This window comes from Schistocerca nitens, chromosome 9 (assembly GCF_023898315.1).
Source record: "Schistocerca nitens isolate TAMUIC-IGC-003100 chromosome 9, iqSchNite1.1, whole genome shotgun sequence".
NCBI classification, from domain to species: domain Eukaryota; kingdom Metazoa; phylum Arthropoda; class Insecta; order Orthoptera; family Acrididae; genus Schistocerca; species Schistocerca nitens.
The window spans coordinates 429,322,042-429,340,084 of record NC_064622.1 but is presented as its reverse complement, the minus strand read 5'-3'; the positions used below and the strand labels follow the sequence as shown (position 1 = coordinate 429,340,084).

General features: G+C 46.4%; 1 protein-coding gene across 1 annotated transcript in view; it reads left to right on the top strand.

Moving 5' to 3' along the window:
- The window catches only part of LOC126203054 (calcium/calmodulin-dependent protein kinase kinase 1), a 540,044-nt gene that overhangs the window by 250,706 nt on the left and 271,295 nt on the right, over nt 1-18,043 (top strand). Inside the window, exon 2 of the mRNA XM_049937293.1 lies at nt 14,354-14,537. Within this exon, the coding sequence (XP_049793250.1) occupies nt 14,354-14,537 (184 nt within the window). The remainder of the gene's footprint in view (nt 1-14,353; nt 14,538-18,043) is intronic.

Sequence of the window (18,043 nt, the reverse complement as noted above, 5' to 3'; positions counted from 1 at the left end):
GGAAGCCACATTGGGAGAGGGTAAGGAGGGTGGAGAGATGGAGAGCAGGTGTGACGTGGGAATACAGGTGTGGCAGCGGATGGGGTGGGAGAAGATGGGAGAGACAAGGGGGTGAGGGGGATCTAGTTTACGGGAGGTGTAGAGGATCCGTTCGAGGACGGAATAAGGTCGTACAGGATCCGCGTGGGGGAGGGGAGACGGATGCGATAGGCGAGGCGAAGAGCATGGCGTTCGAGGATTTGAAGGTATTTGTAAAAGGTAGGAGGGGCGTAGATCCAGGCAGGGTGGGCGTAGTAGATGATAGGGCAGATGAGGGATTTATAGGTGTGGAGGATGGTGGAGGGGTCCAGACCCCATGTACAGCCAGAAACGAGCTGCTGGCAAAGCTAGAGGCCGGCTCTTAAATTGGGGGCACAGCTATTGGCCGCTGGAACCACGTGTTCCACTGTGGCGCCCTCACACTACATGCAGGACAGTACGCGCGCGCCGCCACAGCTTACGGCGCGATCATGCAGAGACCTCTAGAGGTCTTCGACGTCCATGACGTCTGGCGGGGATTCAAATTCCGCGGCGCGCGGTAACAGAGTAATGGCGTAGAAATTTCTGCCTGTTACTACATTTATCCTTGTCGCCAATGCAATACCTATTGCTTGCATGTTTTTTGTTATATAGACTTTAATTCCACTCTACTCAGCTTCGTATCACTCCTTCCGTGATTCCCAAAGCATCTTGCTGATCAACTTTAATATTTTCGCTGCACGTTTCATCGCATTCTCTGCCGGCACTATAAATCCCTTATATATCTCTCATCGTCAACAAATTTAAGGACGTCAACCGCAAGCCGTCGCGCTGGTCCGCGAAGACATTTCCCGCCCCCATCTCCCGTGCTTGTACAACGACATAACAATGCGCACTTATGCAGTGTGCTAGCATATACAGCGACCAGCAAGAACGTTATTGCTACCTACATAATAGCCGGTACGTCCACTCTTGGCACGGATAAGAGAAGCGACGCGTCGTTGCATGAGGACTTGTAAGTCGCTGGAGGGTGTTGGCACCACATCTGCACGCGCAACTCTCCTACTTTCCGTAAATGCTGGGAGGGGGCCGTCAGTTCTGACGCCACGTTCAATCACAGTGTGTTCGATTGGGTTCAGATCTGACGAGCCAGGGGCCAGCACATCAATTGGACCTGGCCACTGTGTTCCTCGAACCTTTCCATCACACTCAAGCTGTTGTCACATGACGCATTACGTTGTTGAAAAATGCCACTGCCGTCAGGAAGCATGAGCGTCAGGAGGGGTGTACGTGGTCTGCAACCTGTGTATAATTCTCCTTGCCCGTCATGGTACCTTACGCAAGGTCCACTGGGCCCATGGACGTCAACGTGTTGTTCCCCAGAGCACACTGGAGCCGCCACCAGTCTGTCTCACTCCCCTAGTACAGGGGTCAAGGAGCTGGTAATCTTACCCTCCCACACATCACTATTAAAATTCTCTGTCTTTGCACAAATTTTGAAAGCTTTGAGAGGCGTAAGATATACAAAACTTTTTACTTATCTTTATTATCTCGATGTTGTTGTTGGGGCGTAAAAGTTTTGTCTAGGACTTCATTCTTGCAGATGAAATTTCGATTTTGCAGTTTCTTCCCTGTATTATTCTTGAATTTTATTGTTTGTCACATCTTTCAACATCACACCGTTTTTACATTTTCCACATTCAGAAGAACCACTAATTACATAGTCGGTGACAAAACGTATACTTCCATCAGAGGCAAGCCCACCAATGCTTACATTCTGCGGTACTCACCTTATTCCAAAGAGTTTACAAAGCAAAAGAGGACACCGAATTTCTTTACCAAAGAAGACTCTTCACCAAATCAGATCATTATTTTATAAATACATTCAGAAATAAATTTTATAATTACAGTTAGATTGTACAATTAATAATATGAATTTTAAGTACACCAGAAATTTCGTGCCAACGGCCTTGCCGCAGTGGTATCACCGATTCCCGTCAGATCACCGAGGCGCTGTCTGGTTCAAAAATGGCTCTGAGCGCTATGGGACTCAACATCTTAGGTCATAAGTCCCCTAGAACTTAGAACTACTTAAACCTAACTAACCTAAGGACATCACACACACCCATGCCCGAGGCAGGATTCGAACCTGCGACCGTAGCAGACCCGCGTTTCCGGACTGCAGCGCCAGAACCGCTAGACCACCGCGGCCGGCTCGCTGTCTGGCTGGGCTAGCATTTGGGTGGGTGACCATGCTGTCTGCCGAGCGCTGTTGGCAAGCGGGGTGCACTCAGCCCTTGTGAGGCAACCAGAGGAGCTACTTGACTGAGAACTAGCGGCTCCAGCCTCGTAAACTGACATGCGGCCAGGAGCGCGGTGTGCTGACCACATGCCTCTCCGCATACGGATCCAGAGACGCCTGTGGGCTGAGGATGACTCGGCGGCCGGTCGGTACAGTTGGGCCTTCACGGCCTGTTAGGGCCGAGAGAAATTTTGTAGTTTCAAATAATTTTTTAAAAGAAAAGTAATTTTAACTGTTAGTGCATATCGATTGTAAAACATTTATTTTTTATACATTTTATCCTGAAATATAATACATCGTATACAAAATCATGTGAATACTTTTAGCGAAACAGTTGAGATAATTTTAACCTATATAAGAATCGATAGTATATGTGGTACCGGTTATCTCTATTAAAAAAATATAATGTAAAAATGGTTCAATTGGCTCTGAGCACTATGGGACTCAACTGCTGTGGTCATAAGTCCCCTAGAACTCAGAAATACTTAAACCTAACTAACCTAAGGACATCACACACATCCATGCCCGAGGCAGGATTCGAACTTGCGACCGTAGCGAAATATAATGTAGAGGAGGGTGATTCATTATAAGCTGTTCCCGTGTTCGCGCCCTTCCATCAGCATGATAACGTAAGTATCGGGATTTATCAGACAAAGCAAAGCTCTGCCAACGTCCAGTGTCCATTTCAGTCGTACTTGCCGATGTCGTGGTATTAATATTGCCACATGCGTGGGTCGTCGGCTGCGGAGGCCCAATGTTAGGAGCGTTCGGTGTACTTTGTGTTCAGACACACTTGCTCTTTGCCCAGCATCAAAGTCTGATGTTATTTCCGCCACAGTTCGCCTGCTATCCTTTTTGACCAGCCTACGACGTCCGACATTTCTAATGAAGTAGGCCGCCTAACCCCACGACGTCTGCAGGTGGTGTCACCTTGGTTTCGCCATATACTGAAGACACCGCAGCACTCCTCGAACGCCCGACAAGTCGTGTAGTTTCCAAAATGCTCGTGCCAAGCGTCGGGGCTAATACAATCCACCCTTGGTCAAACTCAGATAGGTCACGCGTCTTTCACAGTCTACACACGGACAGCACGCTCACTGACACTACACGCGCCGTGGGTGTGTCTGACCAGAAGTTATTCTTTGCCAGGTGTCGCTACTATCGCCTAGACGGGTACATATCGATGGTAGGACAGTGTTCTGGCTGGTCTTCAACAAGATCGACAATTTCTGGACAGCCTTTGTAGCAAATCGGCTGCATAGGACTCTTCCACCAACTTTAGAGCCAGATATATATACATATTTCAGAATAAATTTTGGATTTTAAGTTTCATGTGACGCAAACTGATAAGCTCGGCACAATATGGAATGCTGGGTGACCCGGGAAACGAAACTGTTGAATGCACAGCGTATGAAAGGTAGCGTGCGCTGCATGATTCGTTCAGTGTTCGCGTCGCTCGCCTGGTCCTCGGGCGCGTGACCGTGGCCCGCCGCTCTGTCGGCGCCTCCGGCCAAAGCCGACTCCTCCGCTGGTCCAGAGCCACCAGACCGAGGTTTTGGCTCCGCCCTGCTAACGCCGGTAATCTGCTTTCCTCCGGGCGCAATGCGGAAGCTAAGGGTGGGAAAGGGAGGGCAAGGGGGGTGAAGGGACGTGGCCGCTGCTGCCGTGCGCGCTACTCTCAATAGGGAACTGAGGGCAGCTGTGCAAAGGCGGGGCCACGCTGATGACGTAGTGTTACTTGGAGGCTTCCCATACATGTCACTTGATGTTTACCGTCTTCTACTAATGTAAACTCCTTCAACAACGAATCAAGGAGTGATAACAGATGAAATTGTGAAAGCCGGCCGAAGTGGCCGCGCGGTTCTGGGGCTGCAGTCTGGAACCGCGAGACCGCTACGGTCGCAGGTTCGAATCCTGCCTCGGGCATGGATATGTGTGATGTCCTTAGGTTAGTTAGGTTTAACTAGTTCTAAGTTCTAGGGGACTAATGACCTCAGCAGTTGAGTCCCATAGTGCTCAGAGCCATTTTTTTTTGAAATTGTGAATTGTCTGATCATGTAACAAAATGAGCAAAAAAGTATCAACATGTCTCCATGCCCTACAAAAATATAGAAGTCTCTTCCTCCTTGACCTGAAATAGAAACATGTACAAACACTGGTACTTCCAATTATTGCTTACAACTATGTTGTCCGGTAATGACTTTCACAGGAAAGCTGATGGGGCCTGGAACTTGGTATGAATGCCTGTGTTCGTCATTCCTGTGATATTCGATTTTCTGGTCATATTTCACAATCATGTGCACGTCTATCCTGTCTGAGTGGAGCCAAGTGCAAAGATTTTCATAACCTCTGTCTCCTCTACTGTCTTATCAAGAAGCACTGTATCCTATCTGCCCTCGGCCTTAACGCTCTTGTACGAACATGGCAGAAACACCCGTTCTCACCAGAGTAAAATCTGTTCTGCCTCAATCCATCGTTCAGCCACTTCCTCGAAGTCCTACTCAGTAGCAGGAACCCGACTCTGGAACGAATGGCTCTGAGCACTATGGGACTTAACATCTGTGGTCATCAGTCCCCTAGAACTTAGAACTTCTTAAACCTAACTAACCCTAGGACATCACACACATCCATGCTCGAGGCAGGATTCGAACCTGCGACCGTAGCAGTCGCGCGGTTCCGGACTGAGCGCCTAGAACCGCTAGACCACCACGGCCGGCACTCTGGAACGAACCACCCGCATTATATTATAGAAATGAATAACATATGCTACTCTAGAAGGCGGTTGATGACATATATATTAAAGCAACAATAATGATTACCATCGTACCTGTACGCACTCGTTATCCTTGTACATTCTTTGCTCCATCCAGATCTTCTTCATTTCCCAGTACTCTTAGCTAGTGGATTCTCCTTACGATTCCTTTCCCCAGAGTTCGCTATATCAGAAAAAATCTATCTTGTACATCTGTCTTTTGTCTTTAGCTATCACTATTGTTATTGATGCTACTGTTATTATTGAGACGTCGTACTTACTGGAATTAAGGAAAACGGGGAAGGGAGGATCCACCAATATAACTTTATTTTCACACTCCCTGTTTATTTGACAATATACAACTTTTTTTACAAAATGAACAACTTAGCAAAATTTACGAGACGGCAGGACCTGCAGCCCGCCCGTTATCGGGTCAAACAGCGGTGTTTACTATCGCGCTGGACACAGTCTCTCTTATTAAATGCCCTTCTGCACACAAAACTATATAAGCACCATTGATGACAAGAGTGATTTAGTTACTCAAAACAGATAACGTAACTTTTAATTTGAAAGCTCTATGTCCGAAAAGTTCGAGGTTAAGATGCGCATCTGTGCTTAAAGATTAAACAGATTAGGAGAGAATATGACAATGATAAGGCTTATTTCTAAGCAATCAACTTCTTAATTCCAATCGACAAGCAAGGTGCGACTGGATCCAAACGCGTCCCTTTTGACAGGCTTATTTTTACTAAAGCCCTGGTGACAGTAGGCTGTTAATATTATCAACGTTAAACTGACTGTCAGTTTTTAAGACCGCTCTGTAGGAACGACTTACAACATTATTTCCGAACACTTATTACAAGAGGACTCATTCGGCGGAACCACAAGATGCAGCTAAAATACACCAATAATGACCCGGTCTTTCAAATACAGCAACGCAATGCTTGGTGCAACAGGTTGTTCAGATTATAGCTAATGAATGAAAAATGTAATTACAATCAAAGAATTGAACCGGTTAACATCGAAATCTAAACACAAGGCCCCTCTTTTGTTTAACGCCAACCTGTGTCTTAGTACAATTGTTCCGGCAGTATTTACGACCGGGAGATGATTCATTAGAACATTAATGATCGGGTACAAACCATAAAGGAAAGGCAGTATAATAGCGAGACAAATTTTCAAACGACAGCTAGCTAGTATCTCAGGACAATACTACGGTCTATATTTACCAACAAATAGCCGACAGAGTAAAACTCTGAGGGTCGGTTACAAAGCAGAAAATAATAAGGAGGGCAGGTAGACAATTACACAGATCACCACGAGGATTACAGATTGTTACTCCACTTTAGGAGCAAGCAGTTCCATGGATCCACGATGCGTCGCAGCGGTTACTGAGTGGTGCCGATGAACGCCGGGTAGAAGAGGTCAGCCAGGCCACGAGAGGTCGTCCGACACGAATGTTGCCAACCAGCCGACGGGATGTCGGCCTGCTGCTTGTAGTCGACGCTAACCCCGGTGAAGTAATAAGGTGTCTTCACTGTGCGTAGGACGCCCTTGCGCAGCTCGTCGCTTCGACTGCTCGGACCTCTTATCTCGACGCTACCGCCAATCCCCAAACTTCGTGCCTACTCTCGGGCCAACGAACCCCGTTTACAAAGTGGTCCATTGATAGTGACCGGGCCAGATATCTCACGAAATAAGCATCAAACGAAATAACTACAAAGAACGAAACTCGCTATGGTTGGCCCACTAGGTGGCGCTGTTATAGGTCAAACGGATATCAACTGCGTGTTTTTTAAATAGGAACCCACATTTTTATTACATATTCGTCTAGTACGTAAAGAAATATGAATATTTTAGTTGGACTACTTTTTTCGCTTTGTGATAGATGGCACTGTAGTAGTCACAAACGTATAAGTACGTGGTATCATGTAACATTCCGCCAGTGCGGACGGTGTTTGCTTCGTGATACATTACCCGTGTTGAAATGGACCGTTTACCAATTGCGGAAAAGGTCGATATCGTGTTGATGTATGGCTATTGTGATCAAAATGCCCGACGGGCGTGTGCTATGTATGCTGCTCGGTAACCTGGACGACATCATCCAAGTGTCCGGACCATTCGCCGGATAGTTACGTTATTTAAGGAAACAGGAACTGTTCAGCCACATGTGTAAGGTCAACCACGACCTGCAACAAATGATGATGCCCAAGTAGGTGTTTTAGCTGCTGCCGTGGCTAATCCGCACATCAGTAGCAGAAGAATTGCGCGAGAATCTTGCGCGAGAATCGGGAATCTCGAAAACGTCGGTGTTGAGACTGCTACATCAACATCGATTGCACCCGTACCATATTTCTATGCACCAGGAATTGCATGGACAGATAAGTTTTAGATTCTGACGATAATTTATGGATTTCTAGTTTTACCTTGATGTCGACTATGGACAAACGATAGATACTGTTATTCTGGAGAAGGTTGGGTCATCCCGACTGAAATCCAGGTAAATTTCTAGGTATACGGTACAACTGAGGCTGTTCCTTATTAAAATTAAATTACTTTTGAATACATTATGGGCACAACAGTGATCAATGTCTTATAAATAATTACTATTAAAAACAGTCTTGATCACAATTTATTTAACAAGGTGACCGGTTTCAACCACTACTGTGGTCATCTTCAGACCATTGAGTAGGAACCTCTTTCCTTGAAGAAGAGGTTCCTACTCAATGGTCTGAAGATGACCACAGTAGTGGTTGAAACCGGTCACCTTGTTAAATAAATTGTGATCAAGACTGTTTTTAATAGTAATTATTAAAATTAAAATTAATATTTATACATTTGCTGACAGGGCCGCAAAATGTTGAAGATATTTTAGTAGTTGTAAATGTCTGACTCGTGTCCTCCTGGGGGCTTCTAAGATCATCTTTCAACACTTGTTTCTTAAGGTCCGAATTCGCTGGAGGGTTGAGTTGTAGATGGTGTCTCATGAGGGACGACCATATAGTATTGCTGGCAGATCATTGCTTGATATAAGTGCTATTTTGTGTGAGTGTTGATATGTGTGGCCCAATAGCCAGTGATCATTCCCCCTAAAAATCGCTCTCTTTCGGCATTGTAGCATCTACTGCACTGTTTTCTGTGTGACCCCAACACACTTCATATAACACATAATGCTAGTGCTGCCACCTGCGGTCTGTGAGTGATTATTTCACGTCGGTATCGAACATAGGCGATGGTCACAATAATGTGGCTGGACCGTTTAGAAACCCAGTTGACGAGTTTTGCCTTAGTTTTTGTAATAAGCATGTTTTATTGTCATTATGATTACCGCAGTGGCAGTAGCTAGTTGTTCTAATGGACAGTTTCGGCTAATAACGAAGTCAGAGTTGAGCTGGGGCGCCACATAAAACCGCGCCAGAGTCCGGCCACACTGTGGACGGGATGCACACCATTCCTCCCCTCCCCGCGCCACGGCCGGTAACGAAGCGCCTAATGACAGGCGGCGCGAGCAAACACGACCATAGCCAGGTTAATGAGGGGCTGACGGGGCGCCGACCATGACGCACGGCAGGCGGGGACAAGCTACGCCAGCAGTCCGGACACATCTCTGCCAAACCTAAGTGGCCATAGCACGCCCTTTCGTTCTGCTTTATAAACTCCCTGTATTGCTTACTTTCGTTAAGAGATGACTGCAGTTAAATGACAATATTCAGACACAATATGTCCAAGAAATCACTATTCACAGCCTACCGAAGATCATGTGATTTTAACATGAACAATTCTACAGTCCAAAAATGCCTGGGGAACAGTCGGTGTTTGGCTCCACATGTGGGAAAATTTCCAAACTCCACCTTCACGATCCTTACCGTACGATCCCGGAAAGTGTCGAAGCTGTTCAGCATATTAGCTGGCTGCAGTCTGACTAAGATATGCGATTATACAAGGTAGAAGGGAAAGATAACACTCCTTCGGAATTTCTAAACTACTATTATACGAAGTGGCAACCAAAAGACTAAGGTTGTGTATAGGATGTCGAAGACTGCAAATATGCCACTGTTCTTTCAGAAGAATATCATTCACTTTTACCTGAAAAATAACAATATGCCGAAGAATCATCCTTTATCCCGATATAGTGTTAATCACAGACTTGAGTCCGGCCAGAGTGGCCGAGCGGTTCTGGGCGCTACAGTCTGGAACCGCGTGACCGCTACGGTTGCAGGTTCGAATCCTGCCTCGGGCGTGAATGTGTTTGATGTCCTTAGGTTAGTTAGGTTTAAGTAGTTCTAAGTTCTAGGGCACTGATGACCTCAGAAGTTAAGTCCCATAGTGCTCACAGCCATTTGAACAGACTTGACGCTGGGCACTTGACAGAAACGGTCTGTGAGTAAATATACATAAACACAGCTTCTGGTGGTTTCATGACGGCCTTCTTGATTTAACACGTTTGGTGTGGATAATTTTAACTTATTTATGGTAGTTAACAGTCTACGCTGTACCCGTCAATACCCGATTCTTTAAAGAATCGAACCCTTCTGTAGAAAACAGATTCAACCTTCAGTTACTTTACAAATGAATTAATGTGTTAAGCATTAAACATGTAGGCGATGAAAGTTTTGAAATGGTGTCTTAAGTTTGTTGGTGATCCCTAAGTGCTCTCGGTTCGAACAGAGGATGAATATGGACGAGTATTGTACCTGCAACATAGTGTGTAGTCTACTAGGAACACACTTTCGTGGTCGGTGGCTCAACCTAGTGACAAGTTTTTGAATGTCATGAAGTAAAGCGCAATAGAAACCGCCATAAGCTGTTTCCAGCATTTCGCACTGTTTTTATTGTTATGAGACATGATGTTGCGTTATCTGAAGCGTTTGTAAATATTGCGAGTTCAGCATATTTAAGTGCAATTTAATGTACAAGTATTAAAGCTACTTTCAGGTACTGTTAATTCCTCAGCTGCAGTATTTTATGGTGAATAAAATCCGTTACATTTTTAAAATTGCCTACGTAACGTGCTGACGGTTAAGACATTCTTCGTCGATCTTGTACCATCTTGCACCCTGAAAGATAATATCACTTTACCACCGAAGATGTGAAACTCGCAAATGGCGTTCTGTTTTAATGTGTTTTAACTTTTAACTGGTTTTTGATAATACTTCTTCATTTTAATTTCCTTACCGATTATTAGTATATAATAGAGTAACAATGTTATAGATAGAGAGTTAAACACAATATTCACCACATTTTCGTTATTGCAACGGTTTTAAATTTGAAGAGAATATTTGATCCTAGATATGACTATTATTTTCCAATAGTTTTGTACAATTGTGAAAACCTTAACTTTCCAGAGTAATTGTTGCAATTTCAGACAAAGCACAGAGATAGTGAATGCTAGCATTTACAAATGGAATAAGAAAATATATTAAAATTCTGTTGTGTGGTTATCTAGAGGCAAAAGTCTGAAAATGTCCTGAGGTACAACACTCCCCCCTATACCTGACAATATTTTCGTCCTATTTTAAGAAAAGATAATTTTTAATGCTTCTCAATATTTATGCCTGTATCTTCCGAACTATGTGTAGTACAGTGATATAATTTGGCAGGTACATTCAATGGTACATTTGGATTCAGTCTACAAAATCTGTTGCTAACAGATTTAGAAGTAAAGAACTAATAAAATAAAACGTAATACCTGATGCTGCTATTGCACTGCATGAGCAGCGAAAATGTAGTACGCGATAAAATTCTTTTCTTTTATCACTTTGTGGGGAGGGGGGGGGGGTCAGCAAGAAAAAGTTTCTTGAAGGTCTGCTATTATGTTTAAAGTTTCTTGCAAGTCGCTATGTTTTCTCTTTGTCAGACACTGGTTGAATACATTCTGAGGAATTTTCGCACCGTGAGTTACCCTGTTTTAAAACACATAAACAGGTTTTCATTTTAATATTTATTTGTGAGCTCTTACCGTAAGATCCCACCTGTTAGTGAGTAGATTATGAAAGTATTTTAAATTTTTAATTTTGGTTCATAATGATATAAGCTACTGCAAGTTTATTTATTTTTTTTTCCTCTAAGCTGTTAGATAGGGAACCTGCAACTTAGACCGTCCATTTTGAAGCAAATTAACTGCTTCGTAACATCGATATTATCCACGCAATCCAGAAAATATCAGTGCACTAAAGAACTTTCCTTTAACTTAGTGTAATGTTTATCTTTGACTAGAAAACGGCAATTGACCCAAACCGGTCGCCTGTGAATAAATATATGTGCAAGGTGGCTATAATTTAGCACCTTACTAGCACTCATACACATACTTCGCCGTGAACTACAACCACAATTAGGTACCATTTGATAAGTTATACGTCGTATATATGAATAATTAAAGGAGACTGGCATTGTCACGTATGCCTTGTAAATAATTGTTAACGCTTATTGCATGAAAGGTGTCGGAGTGTCTTTATTAACAGAACGGTGTAATGAATGATTGCCTATACTAGTAGAGGTTGGAACGTCAGTGGAGATGAAACGACAGGCAGAACCCAAACTCCGGGTGGAAGGCCCTCACAGGTGTTGGTCCTGCTTAAAAACAGGAAGTAGCTAGACGGACGTCGTGGCACCTGAGCTCTGGAGCACAATAGGGTGACAGCTGGCCGCTATTGTAGCAGGACCGGAAGAATAACCGGGAACTCTGCAAATCTTGGACGCAGGTGAGAGGAACGAAGAAGTGGCACGTCGGAAACCACGCAGGCTCGGCTATTACCAAGGATTTTTACTCAGAAGCGCACCATTGTACGAGTATAGCCTTTTCCTCGCAAACTTTCCGCGCTGGACAACAAAAGACTAATATAAGGTTGGTCAGCGCTAATACTCCGTTGTTTCAGGAATGTGATTCGTTTTCGGAATTACGAGAGTGGGGAGCCGAGCCTTGCTGGGAAGCCAGCAGTGAAGAGATGAGGACTTCCGCTGTGAGTGCCTGTGTGTGGTGGTCGCTCGATACATATGGACATGCTCTTTTTGCTTTCAGGAGAGTTTATAGTTAGAACAGTTAGGCACTGTACTGTTGCGAACCTATAAGATTCTGGACTTCACTTCCGGGTTGGAAGTCGTCATTGAGTAAGCAGCGTTTATTAATTGAGAGCACTTCTTCTGCCTATACTTACATTGAGACGTTATCTGAACTCCGTCCTTGTGGCTGGGAGTTTGCAATTTTAGCCTGTAGAACACAGGGAGAAGAAGACAGTATTGGAGTACATTAGAGGACCGCCTTCTGGGGTCCTAATGTTTGAAAGCGTTTATCTGTGGCTGGAGTTCTTGTATCGTCGCAGGCGAGTACGAGAACCATCACTTCAACGCACCGGACGTAGTACATACGGTGATATCGCAAATTTCTTCGGCTTATTATGTCTATAAAGTTAAATAGATGTGATCACGCTAGTTTGTTTCCACTGAGGTTCCACACCACCGAAGATCATCTTTGAAAGTAGTGTCTTCTAGTGTTTGGTACGTAGTGATGTCACTCATTTCGCGTTAGTAATACACTCCTGGAAATTGAAATAAGAACACCGTGAATTCATTGTCCCAGGAAGGGGAAACTTTATTGACACATTCCTGGGGTCAGATACATGATCACACTGACAGAACCACAGGCACATAGACACAGGCAACAGAGCATGCACAATGTCGGCACTAGTACAGTGTATATCCACCTTTCGCAGCAATGCAGGCTGCTATTCTCCCATGGAGACGATCGTAGAGATGCTGGATGTAGTCCTGTGGAACGGCTTGCCATGCCATTTCCACCTGGCGCCTCAGTTGGACCAGCGTTCGTGCTGGACGTGCAGACCGCGTGAGACGACGCTTCATCCAGTCCCAAACATGCTCAATGGGGGACAGATCCGGAGATCTTGCTGGCCAGGGTAGTTGACTTACACCTTCTAGAGCACGTTGGGTGGCACGGGATACATGCGGACGTGCATTGTCCTGTTGGAACAGCAAGTTCCCTTGCCGGTCTAGGAATGGTAGAACGATGGGTTCGATGACGGTTTGGTTGTACCGTGCACTATTCAGTGTCCCCTCGACGATCACCAGTGGTGTACGGCCAGTGTAGGAGATCGCTCCCCACACCTGTGTGCCTCGGTCGTATGCAGTCCTGATTGTGGCGCTCACCTGCACGGCGCCAAACACGCATACGACCATCATTGGCACCAAGGCAGAAGCGACTCTCATCGCTGAAGACGACACGTCTCCATTCGTCCCTCCATTCACGCCTGTCGCGACACCACTGGAGGCGGGCTGCACGATGTTGGGGCGTGAGCGGAAGACGGCCTAACGGTGTGCGGGACCGTAGCCCAGCTTCATAGAGACGGTTGCGAATGGTCCTCGCCGATACCCCAGGAGCAACAGTGTCCCTAATTTGCTGGGAAGTGGCGGTGCGGTCCCCTACGGCACTGCGTAGGATCCTACGGTCTTGGCGTGCATCCGTGCGTCGCTGCGGTCCGGTCCCAGGTCGACGGGCACGTGCACCTTCCGCCGACCACTGGCGACAACATCGATGTACTGTGGAGACCTCACGCCCCACGTGTTGAGCAATTCGGCGGTACGTCCACCCGGCCTCCCGCATGCCCACTATACGCCCTCGCTCAAAGTCCGTCAACTGCACATACGGTTCACGTCCACGCTGTCGCGGCATGCTACCAGTGCTAAAGACTGCGATGGAGCTCCGTATGCCACGGCAAACTGGCTGACACTGACGGCGGCGGTGCACAAATGCTGCGCAGCTAGCGCCATTCGACGGCCAACACCGCGGTTCCTGGTGTGTCCGCTGTGCCGTGCGTGTGATCATTGCTTGTACAGCCCTCTCGCAGTGTCCGGAGCAAGTATGGTGGGTCTGACACACCGGTGTCAATGTGTTCTTTTTTCCATTTCCAGCAGTGTATTAGACCGCGCAATTAGCTAGGAAATATAGACTGTTGTACTTAAAGAGTTGATTGTAATATGATCCTAAGAGCTGCTTCAGCGGGTAGTCAGACAAGGCCAAATTATTTTCCGTTGCGCACATTCATTTTTACACCCGCCTGGAGTAGCATCTTCGACACGTTAAAACAGATTTTCGTCGTTCATGATGTTCTTCAATCAATATGTTCCTGGAACTTACTACATGGTTGGAATGGCCGGTTCTAACCTATTACTCGTAGTTAAGAGCTTAGCCAGCTCCATACTGCAGGGCACCCCCCCCCCCTTATCGACTGCAGCCCTACTGGTCAACAGCCGTGTCTCTGCCCCACCAGGCATGCCGCCGTGGAGGAGCCTGACGACCCGGCCGTGGTGCCGCCCACGCCATCGCCTCCGCCCCCGGCCACAGCCGCTCCCAACACCGCCCCCGCCGCCGCCACTGCTGCCTCCGTGTCCGCCTCCGCAGCGGCGCGTGCACGACTTAACGGCCACGCTGGAGAGGACGACGAAGCCAACCGGGTGAGTACAGTAGCACTTGCCTGCCCCGCCGTATTTCTGTGATAACAGATGGCGTCAAAAAGCTCCACATATACACTACAGGCCATTAAAATTGCTACTCCAAGAAGAAATGCAGATGATAAACGGGTATTCATTGGACAAATGTATTATACTAGAACTGACATATGATTACATTTTCACGCAATATGGGTGCATAGATCCTGAGAAATCAGTATCCAGAACTACCACCTCTGGCCGTAATAATGGCCTTGACACGCCTGGGCATTGAGTCAAACAGAGCTTGGATGGCATGTTAAGGTACAGCTGCCCATGCATCTTCAACACGATACCACAGTTCATCAAGAGTAGTGACCGTCGTATTGTGACGAGCCAGTTGCTCGGACACCATTGACCAGACGTTTTCAATTGGTGAGGAATCTGGAGAATGTGTTGGCCAGGGCAGCAGTCGAACATTTTCTCTATCCAGAAACGCCAGTACAGGACCTGCAACATGCGGTCGTACATTATCCTGCTGAAATGTAGGGTTGCTCTGGGATCGAATGAAGTGTAGAGCCACGGGTAGTAGCACATCTGACATGTAACGTCCACTGTCCGAAGTGCCGTCAATGCGAACAAGAGGTGACCGAGACGTGTAACCAATGGCATCCCATACTATCACGCCGGGTGATACGCCAGTATGGCGATGACGAATACACGCTTCCAATGTGCATTCACCGCGATGTCGCCAAACACGGATGCGACCTTCATGATACCGTAAACAGAACCTGGATTCATTCGAAAAAATCACGTTTTCCTATTCGTGCAGCCAGGTTCCTCGTTGAGTACACCATCGCAGGCGCTCCTGTCTGTGAAGCAGCGTCAAGGGTATCCGCAGCCATGGTCTCCGAGCTGATAGTCCATGCTGCTGCAAACGTCGTCGAACTGTTCGTGCAGATGGTTGTTGTCTTGCAAACGTCCCCATCTATTGACGCAGGGATCGAGACGTGGCTGCACGATCCGTTACAGCCATGCGGGTGAGATGCCTGTCATCTCGACTGCTAGTGATACGAGGCTCTTGGGATCCAGCACGGCGTTCCGTATTACCCTCCTGAACCCACCGATTCCATATTCTGCTAACAGTCATTGGATTTCGACCAACGCGAGCAGCAGTGTCGCGATACAATAAACCGCAATCGCGATAGGCTACAATCCGACCTTTATCAAAGTTGGAAACGTGATGGTACGCATTTCTCCTCCTTACACGAGCATCACAAAAACGTTTCACCAGGCAATGCCGGTCAACTGCTGTTTGTGTATGAGAAATCGGTTGGAAACTTCCCTCATGTCAGCACGTTGTAGGTGTCGCCACAAGCGCCACCCTTGTGTGAATGCTCTGAAAAGCTAATCATTTGCATATCACAGCATCTTCTTCCTGGCGGTTAAATTTCGCTTCTCTAGCACGTCATCTTCGTGGTGTAGCAATTTTAATGGCCAGTAGTGTACATCTAGAACTAACTTACAGTTCCACACATTTAACGCCCAGTATCTGCGCTAGTAACCTTTACATGGCAATACCATGAAAGCAGCGTGCAATAAACGCATGAAGTGTACTGCATGTTAGATTATGCAAACGATCTGCACTATTTCACTTCTCAAGGCTGTAGTTCACAGTCGTGCATTAATTTTTAAAAGACATCTTAGTCGCAGTTTATTTCAGTATTGGCATTTTGGCTTTAAGGCCATTATGAACTGGAGGACTGCAAAAGGCTGTGCTTCAGCACATGTCAAATTTTAAAAATCTTCCGACACTTACTCATGCTATCGTCGTGTCTAAGACTATCCACAACGTTACTATCTACAGCATAAATCACAACAAACCGCTGTTCTTGTGCACAATTTACATGATACGTCTTTTAAAAAGATTAGCATTTTGGTGTAATCGCACAGTTTAGGTAAGAATAACGTCATTTAATGTTTGCATATAAAGCGAGATCAAACAGCGGTTTCTCACGCAAAAACGTACATTGATTGTTTGTGAGAAGCAAACCGTCTGCCGCCGTACGCACAAGTTTCGACACTGACAGGATCGTAGACTGTTGAGACAGCGATATATTTATCTGGGCTGGTTCGCCTTCACTTGGATCACTCGAATGTCATGAGAATATGGCATCATTGCGCTCAGAGCTCCATAGTCAATGCGAAGCAGGAGCTCAACGGCCCCGTGGGATTAGCGCCCGAGAAGATAGACATATTGTTCACTTAGCTGTGCAAGAATGTACAGCCACCTCACGCAACCTTAGTCTGGGAATGGTCTTGTTTCCCGTAATATTATCATTCACACGTAAACTTTTTTACAATTTATACACACATCAAAAAAAGTTTAGCACCACCTCGGTCCGAGAGTTCCGGAACCTGTACAGAAAATAAGAATAGAGATTAACATAAACATCATTTCCGACCTTTTTAGTGCTCATGAAAACCACATATTACACATATACAGCGAGATCTTCAGAGATGGTGATCCGGATTGCTGTACACACCGGTACCCCTAATACCTCTTGCATGCCTGTATTCGTCGTGGCATGCGGTTCATCAAGGCGCTGTCGGTCCAGATTGTCCCACTCCTCAACGGCGATTCGGCGTAGATCACTCAGAGTGGTTGGTGGGTCACGTCGTCTATAAACAGACCTTTCCAATCCATCCCGGACATGTTCGATAGGGTAAATATCTGGAGAACATGCTGGCCACTCTAGTCGAGCGATGTCGTTATCCTGGAGGAAGTCATTCATAAGATGTGCACGATGGGGGCGCCAATTGCATTCCATGATGACGAATGCCTCACCAATATGCTGCCGATTTGGTTGCATTGTCAGTCGGACGATGGCATACAAGTAACGTACAGCCGTTACGGCGCCTTCCATGACCACCAGCTGAGCACGTCGGCCCCGCATAATGCCACCCCAAAAACAGCAGGAAACCTCCACCTTGCTGCACTCGCAATACAGTGTGTCTGTGGCGTTCAGCCTAACCGGGTTGCCTCCGAACACGTTTCCGACGATTGTCTGGTTGGAGGCATATGCGACAATCATCGGTGAAGGGAACGTGATGCCAGTCCTGAGCGGCCTATTCGGCATGTTGTTGGGCCCATCTGTATCGGGATGCGTGGTTTGTGGCTGTAAAGACGGTTCTCGCCATGGCCGTTGGGAGCGAAGTTGCGCAGCATGCAGCCTATTGCGCACAGTCTAAGTTGTAACACGACGTCCTGTGGCTGCACGAAAAGCTTTATTCAATATGGTGGCTTTGCTGTCAGGGTTCCTCCGAGCCGTAATCAGTAGATAGCTGTCATCCACTGCAGTACTAGCCCTTGGGCGGTCTGAGCGAGGCATGTCATCGACAGTTCCTGTCTCTCTGTATCTTCTCCATGTCCGACCAACATCGCTTTGGTTCACTCCGAGACATCTGGACACCTCCGTTGTTGAGAGACCTTCCTGGCACAAAGTAACAAAATTGTTCAAATGGCTCTGAGC